Source organism: Mytilus galloprovincialis, chromosome 12, assembly GCF_965363235.1.
Source record: "Mytilus galloprovincialis chromosome 12, xbMytGall1.hap1.1, whole genome shotgun sequence".
Taxonomy (NCBI): domain Eukaryota; kingdom Metazoa; phylum Mollusca; class Bivalvia; order Mytilida; family Mytilidae; genus Mytilus; species Mytilus galloprovincialis.
The window spans coordinates 48,386,600-48,399,805 of record NC_134849.1 but is presented as its reverse complement, the minus strand read 5'-3'; the positions used below and the strand labels follow the sequence as shown (position 1 = coordinate 48,399,805).

At 33.5% G+C, this 13,206-nt stretch overlaps 1 protein-coding gene across 2 annotated transcripts in view; it reads right to left on the bottom strand.

Moving 5' to 3' along the window:
- The window catches only part of LOC143054057 (vacuolar protein sorting-associated protein 11 homolog), a 50,562-nt gene that overhangs the window by 18,969 nt on the left and 18,387 nt on the right, over window positions 1-13,206 (bottom strand). For both annotated transcript variants that reach the window (XM_076226920.1, XM_076226918.1), the window contains exons 14-18: window positions 12,705-12,896; window positions 11,870-11,975; window positions 10,592-10,621; window positions 3,279-3,379; window positions 210-293 (exon numbers count right to left, since the gene is read on the bottom strand). In XM_076226920.1, coding sequence (XP_076083035.1) covers window positions 210-293; window positions 3,279-3,379; window positions 10,592-10,621; window positions 11,870-11,975; window positions 12,705-12,896 — 513 coding nt within the window. The remainder of the gene's footprint in view (window positions 1-209; window positions 294-3,278; window positions 3,380-10,591; window positions 10,622-11,869; window positions 11,976-12,704; window positions 12,897-13,206) is intronic.

The following is a 13,206-nucleotide window of genomic DNA, read 5'->3' as shown; positions in this document are numbered from 1 at the left end:
ATTAACAAATAAATATACAAACAATACAAAAACAATTCCAAAATTACTGCATTCATCAACCATTTTAAAAATTAACTCTGAATAATCTCTATTTAATTTATGTAACTACTTTAGTTCAAACAATGACATACCTTTCCCTAAATCATATGTTAATATTTGTCTGAAAATTAAATTCTGAGGATTGCCAAAACCTGGTAATGTGAACTTACACTAATATCTTTCTCGTGTATAATATCATGAAGGTATAATTCAAGTAATGTATTATACAACAGGCTGGGAGAGTTCGGTTGAACCTGGAAAAAGAAAGAAATTACAGATGCGTTAATATTAATAGGCAAATTAATATATATGACTAAATTACAAACACATTTTCATATCCAAAATATTATATCAATGTAAAATATTATATACAAAGGTACAGAGAAAACAATAGCTTGTAGTGTATAGATACAATACATTTACAGAATATAAATTTCTCATGGTTTCAATATCTCCAACCACATTCATTCAATCAAAGAGCTGAAAGGCTCTGAGGGAAAAGACGGCCCTTGTTTCTATTTCATTTTTTTTGGGTGGGGGTTAGGGGGGGGGTTATGTTTTGATAGTCTTCATATAAAGAATGAAAAAAAGAACAGCTAGAACATGTGGAAGGTTGACACTATTGGAATCAATTGTTGTTTAATGTAATTTCGTTTCTTTAGTTTAGGATTCAATTTAGACCAATGGAAGAGATCTGCATCTTCTAAATCTAAACATTCAATTAAAGTTGATAGTTAATTATCTAAAATTCAACTAGTTGAATTCTGTCATTTAACAACAACTACAATTATTTTTGAAATCTTAATAGTGTACAACTGAACTGTAGGCTAGGGCCATTTTCCATTTTTTGTGACAGTACTCTTAAAATTTTTATTTTTTTTCTTAAGAAAGTTAGGACTGAAAAATCTATTCAGTTTTAAATTTCCATTGATAAAGTACCCAGTTATATCTCTCATCACAGGGATACAGGTACTAATAAAAATAACAATATGATTGATGTAAACTGTGTGAAGCTTGTTTCCAAATTTTACATTTTGAAATATTTGTAAAATTTCATGAATAAATAGGTTTAAACTACAAAATGCAACATTTGTAATTTTTTTGTAACTATTACAATGATTATGTTGGTACACAAAATTAAGTTTTAATGAAAGACTACTTATCATATACTAAATGTCACATTTTAAGTGTTTATTTTAGTGGATAATAAGCTCATAAATTGAGGTGCTCCTGAATTGGAGGAAGATTCTCAAAACAGAGTTTTTCAGAAAAAAATGGAAAAGATCGTTTCTCTCCCTGATCTCATGTAGCCCCTCGGACTTCCTGTTTACTTTGAAAGTTGTTGACCTACAAATTAAAGTATTGCATGTTGATGTTTAAATCATCTACAGCAAACACCATTATGTTTAAATTCAACAAATACTATTTTTTAATAAGTGCACAATCTTTGAGAATGATTTAAATAACCAGTGAAGGATATCCCTGCTTATGCGTAGTGTGGCATTCCAACAATGACGTCACTATAAAATATAATGTAGGTTGGATATATTTAGAATATCTCGTCATACTGATTTTTCCGGATTGTAAATGTAAATAGTGTAAAGGAGAGCTCGATATCTGATAATTTCGAGAGAAACAGAAGGGAAATGTGTAAAAAAGTGTTTAAAGTCAATTTATTCATTTGTGTCTCCCCATCTCATCATTCTTAGTAAGATTTATTGGGGGGTTTTCCACACTATAAAAACACAAAATGAATGATGTGAGGGAATGTCACTCTGGTCAACCCCATTGGGGATTGACGGCTTGAAGCCGTCTTCCCCAAAAATATGTAAGAGCAAAATAGATACATCAAAACCCTAAAAAATAGCCTGTAAAGCTTGCCTGACACTTTTGCATAAATGTCATCTATTGAATTAAAATATTTTACATGGTTTCCAGCATAAATACCAAAATAAATGTAATGTCATCCTACAAGGAGTAAACTGACATTTTCAGACAATGTTGACTGTCTGAACTTGTTGATCATAATTGCATTGAATTTGAAACATGTATGGTTTACTCCAACTTCCTCCACTGCTAAAAACTGACAACCATAAACATTTCAGAAGATTTTGATACTATAAACAAATAATTTAATTTTGGATGTAACACGTCTTCTGATTGGCTGACATTATTTTATTATGAGCCCATAGACATAATTTAGTCATGTGACCGTGACGTCATCAACGTTTTTCAAGGTTTTCTACGGTTTAAAATAGAATTTAGAATTAAATTATAAGAAATGACTGTAATATTTTTTCTGTCTATTCGAAATAACATAAAAAATGTGGTGCACACTGTTAAGGTAGCACAATACAAAGATTTGTTCACTCCCAATCAGACAACTTTAAACTGATGTAATTCATTTCATCCTTCTTTAAATTTCATAAATGAGGTACCAAAAGAAAGAAGAAAGATTAATCTTTCAAATTGTGATAATTTCATTATGACATAATTATTACATAATTAATTATTATGTAATTAGTTGCTATATTGTGATGTCCACACTTGAATGAATTTAGCTTCTTTGTTCTTTATAGCATCCCCAAATATTTTATAGATTCTTGTACAACACAGCTTGACCTCCAAAACTGTGTCTCAGATTTCCAAAAACATCAATAGAACAAATTTTATACCACATTGAATTTAGTGATCTCTTATGAATTGATGTTGCAAACTTCATTGAAGATTTATGAGAGAATGAAATACAATAGGAAAAATCTGAGACACAGTTTTGGAGGTCAAACTGTGTTGTGCAAGAATCTATAAAATATTTTCGGATGCTATGAATAACAAAGAAGCTAAATTCATTCAAGCATGGACATCACAATATAGCAACGAATTACATAACAATTAATTATGTAATAATTATGTCATCATGAAATTATCACAATTTGAAAGATAAATCATTCTTCTATCTTTTGGTACCTCATTTATAAAATTTAAAGAAGGATAAGTGGAATTACATCAGTTGAAAGATGTCTGATTGGGGATGAAAAATCTTTGTATTGTGCTACCTTAAATAACCCACTACGCGCGTTATTCAGTGTGCACTAAATTTTTTATGTTATTTCTTCATAGACAGAAAAAATATTACAGTCATCCCTTAATTATCTTTTAAAAAGAACATGCACACAAAAATATCTGAGTATACAGTAACTGTATTCAGAGAAGAGCTACAGAACAAGAGGTAACATTACCTTGATCATATGTTCCAGGAATTCTGTCAGTCTAGGAGAGTTACTAACAAATATATGTATAAATTCTTCTGCACTAGCTTTCTGTATTCTGGGAATCCCACCTGGAAGTACAACTAAATGACCAATACACTTTCATAAAATTAAATATAGTAAAAAATTTAAATAGACGAGAAAAAAATATTTATCCCATACTTGTTACGAAAATGTTGGGTTTTGCATATGCAATAACCACAAAAATTGTTCTACTCATATTGCTGACCATAGTCAAAAAAGTGGTTATTGGTTATTGTACCTCTAATGACAAATGGCGAACAATGACGGTATTTGTATTGAAAACTATGATAATTCTGTTCCAATGGCTACTATGTAGTAACAATGGCAAACCAACAATTATTGATTTAGCCCAACATTTGCTAAATTCTCTTTTTGTGTATATTATATTAAACTAGAGCCTGTGTCGCTCACCTTGGTCTATGTGAATATTAAACAAAGGACACAGATGAATTCAAGACAAAATTGTGGTTTGGTGATGGTGATGTGTTTGTAGATCTTACTTTACTGAACATGCTTGCTGCTTACAATTATCTCTATCTATAATGAACTTGGCCCAGTAGTTACAGAGGAAAATATTAGTAAAATTTTACAAATTTTGTGAAAATTGTTAAACAAGAGTGCACACGCTGAAATGTCTCGCCTTCTATACTATAATTATTGATATTATGTTGATAGTCCTAAGTATACAGCTAAGCTTTATTACAACTGTCACATAAGCTTAACATTAACCAAGATAACTAAACAAAGACCAATGAACCTTGAAAATGAGGTCAAGGTCAGATAAACCATGCCAGGCAGACATGTACAGCTAACATACCTGCCAACTTTCACGATTTAGGCGTGTATTACACGATTTTGACCCTTTGTCACGATTGCACGATCGTGATCGTGAAAAACCCTCTAAAACACGATTTTGTGAAAATCTACACGAAAAATATGATGGTTCCCGATTTTGAACTGTGTCCAAGGAAGACATTCGTGTTCAGCCAATCAAATTCTATGTTTCTCATGATCAAATTAATCAGCCAATCAAAAACGTTTTCTCTCAAGATAATTCTAACATTCTAGATTTTGAACTTGTGTTGATTTCCTCTGTTTTTTAAAATCGTGAACATGGCAAATGGTTTTTCACTTGCAAGGAGGTTCTTACACAGAATAAAAGCATGACTGATTGACAAACTTCAATGATGCAGTACTACCATAAAGATAATAAATAGTAGTTTATTCACTAATTCATTGATATTACTCTTGCTGTAACAAATGATATGTATTTAATTAAAAATACCAAATCATTTAATGTACTATTCTTTATTTTTCACATGGACAAAACAAAAAAACCCACATGAGGAATCCCTTAAATGAGGGACTTCCCTTAGTCAAGGGGGCATTTTACTTCTGTGAAAAATAAAAATGAAAAATGTAGATTTTTATTTAACTTAAAAATGGGAAATTCTGACATTATATTTAGAACTACTTTTCTAAATGTAGGGTCCAATTATTTTGAAAAAAAAAAGAAGATATACATGATACATTAGGCCAAGAACATACCAAAATTCTTGGACATGTGTTGACCATATTATACCAGATAGATTATAGGATGTATAATTCTGTGGGAAAAGTTTCTTCAAATGATATGAATATCAGAATATGTGTTCATTTTTACTTTAAAAGTGGTTTTTAATGTCCTTAAATTGAGATGATACCCCTAGGTGTTGTTCCCAACCTGATAAAGGTCTTTCTTTGTGCATAATTTTAAATTGGAAAAGTCAACAATTATTTAATATCCTTACACATGAAATTAATTCCTGGTCTTGCAGCTACATGTTCATCTTTTCTACTGATATATAATAACTAAAATCATGCAAATAAACTTTAGAAAAGGCATGTAAGCTCATATTACAAATATGACACTTTTCTAGACCACAAAACAGCACATGTAAAATAGTCGTCGCAAAGAATTGTAACCTTTGAAATTGTTGTCGCGCACTAAAACCCCCATGGGCACTTTCAAAACCTGGCAGGTATGAGCTAACAATGCTTCTATACAACATATATAGTTGACCCATTACTTATAGTTTAAGAAAAATAGAACAAAACACAAAACTTAACACTGTGCAATGAACCGTGAAAATGAGGTCACGGTCTAATAAAACCTGCGCGACTGACATAAAGATCATGAAATGTTTCCATACACCAAATATAGTTGACCTATGGCATATAGTTTTAGATAAAAAGACCAAAACTCAAAAATTTAACTATAACCACTGAACCATGAAAATGGGGTCAAGGTCACATGACTATGCTCGTTAGACATGTACACCTTACAATCATTCCATACAACAAATATAGAAGACCTATTGCATATAGTATGAGAAAAACAGACCAAAACACAAAAATTTAACTATAACCACTGAACCATGAAAATAAGGTCAAGGTCAGATGACACCTGCCAGTTGGACATGTACACCTTACAGTCCTTCCATATACCGAATATACTAGCCCTATTGCTTATAGTATCTGAGATATGGACTTGACCACCAAAACTTAACCTTGTTCACTGATCCATGAAATGAGGTCGAGGTCAAGTGAAAACTGTCTGACAGACATGAGGACCTTGCAAGGTACGCACATATGAAATATAACAAGAGTGCACACGCTGAAATGTCTCGCCTTCTATACTAATCACTGATATTATGTTGATAGTCCTTAGTATAAAGCTAAGCTTTATAACAACTGTCACATAAACTTAACATTAACCAAGATAACTAAACATAGACCAATGAACCTTGAAAATGAGGTCAAGGTCAGATGAACCATGCCAGGCAGACATGTACAGCTAACAATGCTTCTATACAACATATATAGTTGACTTATTACTTATATAGTTTAAGAAAAATAGACCAAAACACAAAAACTTAACACTGTGCAATGAACCGTGAAAATGAGATCACGATCAAATAAAACCTGTGCGACTGACATAAAGATCATAAAATATTTCCATACACCAAATATAGTTGACCTATGGCATATAGTATTAGATAAAAACTTTGACCACTGAACCATGAAAATGAGGTCAAGGTCACATGACATCTGCCCGTTAGACATGTACACCTTACAATAGTTCCATACAACAAATATAGTAGACCTATTGCATATAGTATGAGAAAAACAGACCAAAACACAAAAATTTAACTTTGACCACTGAACCATGAAAATGTGGTCAAGGTCACATGACATCTGCCCGCTAGACATGTACACCTTACAATCGTTCCATACAACAAATATAGTAGACCTATTGCATATAGTATGAGAAAAACAGACCAAAACACAAAAATTTAACTATGACCACTGAACCATGAAAATGAGGTCAAGGTCACATGACATCTGCCCGCTAGACATGTACACCTTACAATCGTTCCATACAACAAATATAGTAGACCTATTGCATATAGTATGAGAAAAACAGACCAAAACACAAAAATTTAACTTTGACCACTGAACCATGAAAATGAGGTCAAGGTCACATGACATCTGCCCGCTAGACATGTACACCTTACAATCGTTCCATACAACAAATATAGTAGACCTATTGCATATAGTATGAGAAAAACAGACCAAAACACAAAAATTTAACTATAACCACTGAACCATGAAAATGAGGTCAAGGTCAGATGACACCTGCCAGTTGGACATGTACACCTTACAGTCCTTCCATACACTGAATATACTAGCCCTATTGCTTATAGTATCTGAGATATGGACTTGACCACCAAAACTTAACCTTGTTCACTGATCCATGAAATGAGGTCGAGGTCAAGTGAAAACTGTCTGACAGACATGAGAACCTTGCAAGGTACGCACATATCAAATATAGTTATCCTATTACTTATAATAAGAGAGAATTCAACATTACAAAAAATTTGAACTTTTTTTTCAAGTGGTCACTGAACCATGAAAATGAGGTCAAGGACATTGGACATGTGACTGACGGAAACTTCGTAACATGAGGCATCTATATACAAAGTATGAAGCATCCAGGTCTTCCACCTTCTAAAATATAAAGCTTTTAAGAAGTTAGCTAACGCCGCCGCCGCCGCCGCCGGATCACTATCCCTATGTCGAGCTTTCTGCAACAAAAGTTGCAGGCTCGACAATTATCCTATTACTTATAATAAGAGAGAATTCAACATTACAAAAAATTTGAACTTTTTTTTCAAGTGGTCACTGAACCATGAAAATGAGGTCAAGGATATTGGACATGTGACTGACGGAAACTTCGTAACATGAAGCATCTATATACAAACTATGAAGCATCCAGGTCTTCCACCTTCTAAAATATAAAGCTTTTAAGAAGTGAGCTAACACCGCCGCCGCCGCCGGATCACTATCCCTATGTCGAGCTTTCTGCAACAAAAGTTGCAGGCTCGACAAAAATTACTATATAAAGGGCAATAACTCCTTAGGAGGTCAATTGACCATTTTGGTCATGTTGACTTCTTTTAAGGTCTTACTTTACTGTACATTATTGCTGTTTACAGTTTATCTCTATCTATAATAATATTCAAGATAATAACCAACAAGAGTGCACACGCTGAAATGTCTCGCCTTCTATACTAATCACTGATATTATGTTGATAGTCCTTAGTATAAAGCTAAGCTTTATAACAACTGTCACATAAACTTAACATTAACCAATATAACTAAACATAGACCAATGAACCTTGAAAATGAGGTCAAGGTCAGATGAACCATGCCAGGCAGACATGTACAGCTAACAATGCTTCTATACAACATATATAGTTGACTTATTACTTATATAGTTTAAGAAAAATAGACCAAAACACAAAAACTTAACACTGTGCAATGAACCGTGAAAATGAGGTCACGATCAAATAAAACCTGTGCGACTGACATAAAGATCATAAAATATTTCCATACACCAAATATAGTTGACCTATGGCATATAGTATTAGATAAAAACTTTGACCACTGAACCATGAAAATGAGGTCAAGGTCACATGACATCTGCCCGTTAGACATGTACACCTTACAATAGTTCCATACAACAAATAAAGTAGACCTATTGCATATAGTATGAGAAAAACAGACCAAAACACAAAAATTTAACTTTGACCACTGAACCATGAAAATGTGGTCAAGGTCACATGACATCTGCCCGCTAGACATGTACACCTTACAATCGTTCCATACAACAAATATAGTAGACCTATTGCATATAGTATGAGAAAAACAGACCAAAACACAAAAATTTAACTATGACCACTGAACCATGAAAATGAGGTCAAGGTCACATGACATCTGCCCGCTAGACATGTACACCTTACAATCGTTCCATACAACAAATATAGTAGACCTATTGCATATAGTATGAGAAAAACAGACCAAAACACAAAAATTTAACTTTGACCACTGAACCATGAAAATGAGGTCAAGGTCACATGACATCTGCCCGCTAGACATGTACACCTTACAATCGTTCCATACAACAAATATAGTAGACCTATTGTATATAGTATGAGAAAAACAGACCAAAACACAAAAATTTAACTATAACCACTGAACCATGAAAATGAGGTCAAGGTCAGATGACACCTGCCAGTTGGACATGTACACCTTACAGTCCTTCCATACACTGAATATACTAGCCCTATTGCTTATAGAATCTGAGATATGGACTTGACCACCAAAACTTAACCTTGTTCACTGATCCATGAAATGAGGTCGAGGTCAAGTGAAAACTGTCTGACAGACATGAGAACCTTGCAAGGTACGCACATATCAAATATAGTTATCCTATTACTTATAATAAGAGAGAATTCAACATTACAAAAAATTTGAACTTTTTTTTCAAGTGGTCACTGAACCATGAAAATGAGGTCAAGGACATTGGACATGTGACTGACGGAAACTTCGTAACATGAGGCATCTATATACAAAGTATGAAGCATTCAGGTCTTCCACCTTCTAAAATATAAAGCTTTTAAGAAGTTAGCTAACGCCGCCGCCGGATCACTATCCCTATGTCGAGCTTTCTGCAATAAAAGTTGCAGGCTCGACAAAAACAGCGAAATGTCCTTAAAATTACCAATTCAGGGGCAGCAACCCAACAAAGGGTTGTCCGATTGGTCTGTAAATTTCATGGCAGATAGATCTTGACCTGATTAACAATTTTACACCTGTCAGATTTGCTCTAAATGCTTTGGTTTTTTAGTTATAACCCAAAAACTGCATTTTACCCCTATGTTCTATTTTTAGCCGTGGCGGCCATCTTGATTGGAAGGCCGAGTCACCGGACACATTTTTTTAACTAAATACCCCAAAGATGATTGTGGCCAAGTTTGGATTAATTTGGCCCTGTAGTTTCACAGGAGACGATTTTTGTAAAAGATTACCAAGATTTACGAAAAATGGTTAAAAATTGACTATAAAGAGCAATAACTTCTAAAGGGGTCAACTGACCATTTCGGTCGTGTTGACTTATTTGTAAATCTTACTTTGCTGAACATTATTGTTGTTTACAGTTTATCTCTATCTATAATAATATTCAAGATAATAACCAAAAACAGCAAAATTTCCTTAAAATTACCAATTCAGGGACAGCAACCTAACAACAGGTTGTCCGATTCATCTGAAAATTTCAAGGCAGATAGATCTTGACCTGATAAACAATTTTACTCATGTCAGATTTGCTCTAAATGCTTTGGTTTTTGAGTTATAAGCCAAAAACTGCATTTTACCCCTATGTTCTAATTTTAGACGTGGCGGCCATCTTGGTTAGTTGGCCGGGTCACCGGATACATTTTTTAAACTAGATACCCCAATGATGATTGTGGCCAAGTTTGGTTTAATTAGGCCCAGTAGTTTCAGAGGAGAAGATTTTTGTAAAAGTTAACGACGCAGGAAGGAGACGGACGCAGAACGACGCCGGACGCAAAGTGATGGGAAAAGAGATTATAACCAGTCTTTCCCATATTGGACCTGGTATCATCCCTTAACCCATACCAGCCCTCTTGAAGCCTCAGGCAGATATGGGAGTTTCTGGATTTTAACAGGGCCAATATGGAAAAGGGCATGTTATAATCTATAAATATACAGTGAAATTTCTAAATTTACATAAAACACATGATAATTTTCCTGAAACCATAACAGAAATATTTGTTCATTGTTCATTGCATTTTTCCTCTTGTCCTGTTGTTACATATTTGCATGTAGTAAGTAGTACCATATATAATACTTACCATCTAAATTTACTTGATCAATGAGCGGTCCTGAAAAATTCAAATAAATATAAGAACACGATATTCTAAAAAAAAAATACCTGTGAACTGTAAGAGCACATTTTGTTTGAACATACCATTGACAACATAAATTGGTCATAGTAAAACATTCATACTGTGTGACAACATTTATACCAGGATCACCATTAATACCATTATTACCAGATATCATCATTAATACCAGGTACAACCATAAGTACCAGGTACCACCATAAGTACCAGGTATCACCATAAGTACCAGGTACCACCATAAGTACCAGGTATCACCATAAGTACAAGGTATCACCATAAGTACAAGGTATCACCATAAGTACCAGGTATCACCATAAGTACCAGGTACCACCATTAGTACCAGGTATCACCATAAGTACCAGGTACCACCATAAGTACCAGGTACCACCATAAGTACCAGGTATCACCATAAGTACCAGGTACCACCATAAGTACAAGGTATCACCATAAGTACCAGGTATCACCATAAGTACCAGGTATCACCATAAGTACCAGGTACCACCATAAGTACCAGATATCATCATTAGTACCAGGTATCACCATAAGTACCAGGTACCACCATAAGTACCAGGTATCACCATAAGTACCAGGTACCACCATAAGTACCAGGTATCACCATAAGTACCAGGTACCACCATTAGTACCAGGTATCACCATAAGTACCAGGTATCACCATAAGTACCAGGTACCACCATAAGTACCAGATATCATCATTAGTACCAGGTATCACCATAAGTACCAGGTACCACCATAAGTACCAGGTATCACCATAAGTACAAGGTATCACCATAAGTACCAGGTACCACCATTAGTACCAGGTACCACCATTAATACCAAGTATCACTATTGGTTTATAACTTTCATATGCATTTCATTATTAGGGCATTAATTTAATTTTCTGTGGTAAAAGTTCTTTGAGCATATGTTCCTCAATTTACAAAAAATTGATATTGACCTTGTAGATATACATTCAAACTTAATTTACAACACATTTTCTCATCATATATTGGTTATATTGGATCATAGAAACCTCTGAACTGTCTAGAATGGAGAAATGACCCAACTAACAGCAACTAACAGGATACAGTTTTAAATTCTAGTTATACCAACATATTCAATGAAAACAGTGGACCAATAATTTCTTCTGAAAGTAAGTCAATACCCTGATCATTAAGGACAGATGTTTAAAACAATTTTAACCTACATGAAAATAAAAATAAAACTTACGGTCTATTGGTCTGTAGTCTGTACACAATCTTTTGAGTAATTCAGTTGTTTGCTGGGGGACTTCTGAGATTAACATCTTACCATATTTCTTCAGATTCTCTTCAGCCTAATTTATTTATCATAAAAAAACTTGTTCTTACTAACATTATAACAAAAAATTAGACAGATGATGGAAAAAACTACAGCAATTATCCAAATTCCAACATTTTAAAATTTAACTCAAATCATCAAAAGGTGGTATATATATACAAGTAGTTTTTACACCTCTGCAATGTACAAAAAAATGTACATATTAATGCAAAGGTCAAAGGATAGTAATCCCTAGTAGTAATCCCTAGTAGTAATCCCTAGTAGTAATCCCTAGTAGTAATCCCTAGTGACCATTTCATATAATAAAATAAAAGAACAGCGTTGCACATATTTAATTGCACATATAAACCAATGATATAAGTTTCATAAAATTCTGGCAAAATTGTACATATGCACTAACTATGCAATTTTCCATAGAATCAAATATTCCAACGGGCATAACTTCTTTAAAAATAATTCATCTGCACTGATTTTCAACCTGTCCAGGACACTGCTGATATAAACCAATGATATAAGTTTCATAAAAGTAATTGATCAGCATATCCTTGCAACATGTTCGTGAAGGACAATAAACATTAATTTTGATAAATTCTCCACAGGATTGATCTAGTTCCAATATTTTTCTCGGAAATGAAGCAGAATTCCAATAAGGCAGAAAATGTGTTATATTTGAAGAATCCCTTTAAGCTGATACTTCATCAAATTACAATTTATCAATATATTAAAGAGATTTCTCATTGCATACCTCATCAAATTCTAGTTTACCAATATATTCCAAGGCTTTTTGATAATCTTTATTGTCTTCAAGCTGTATACGTAGATACCATTCATGCTTTTGATGTTTTTCAGCGAGGAACAAGGCATGTTTGTGATAGCCAGCCTGTCGACATACTTTCATGGCCGTCTCCACATCAAAATCTACTTCCCTATCTTTGGTCTGTAAACATAATCATAACTTACATAAGTCATAACTTACATAAGAGTCATAACTTACATGAGAGTCATAACTTACATGAGAGTCATAACTTACAGGAAAGTCATAAACAGTCATAACTTACATAAGAGTCATAAAGTCATGACTTGCATGAGAGTCATAAACAGTCATAACTTACATGAGTCATAAACAGTCATAACTAACATGAGAGAGTCATAACTTACATGAGAGTCACAACTTGCATGAGTCATAAACAATCATAACTTACATGAGAGTCATAACTTACATGAGAGTAATAACTTACATAAGAGTA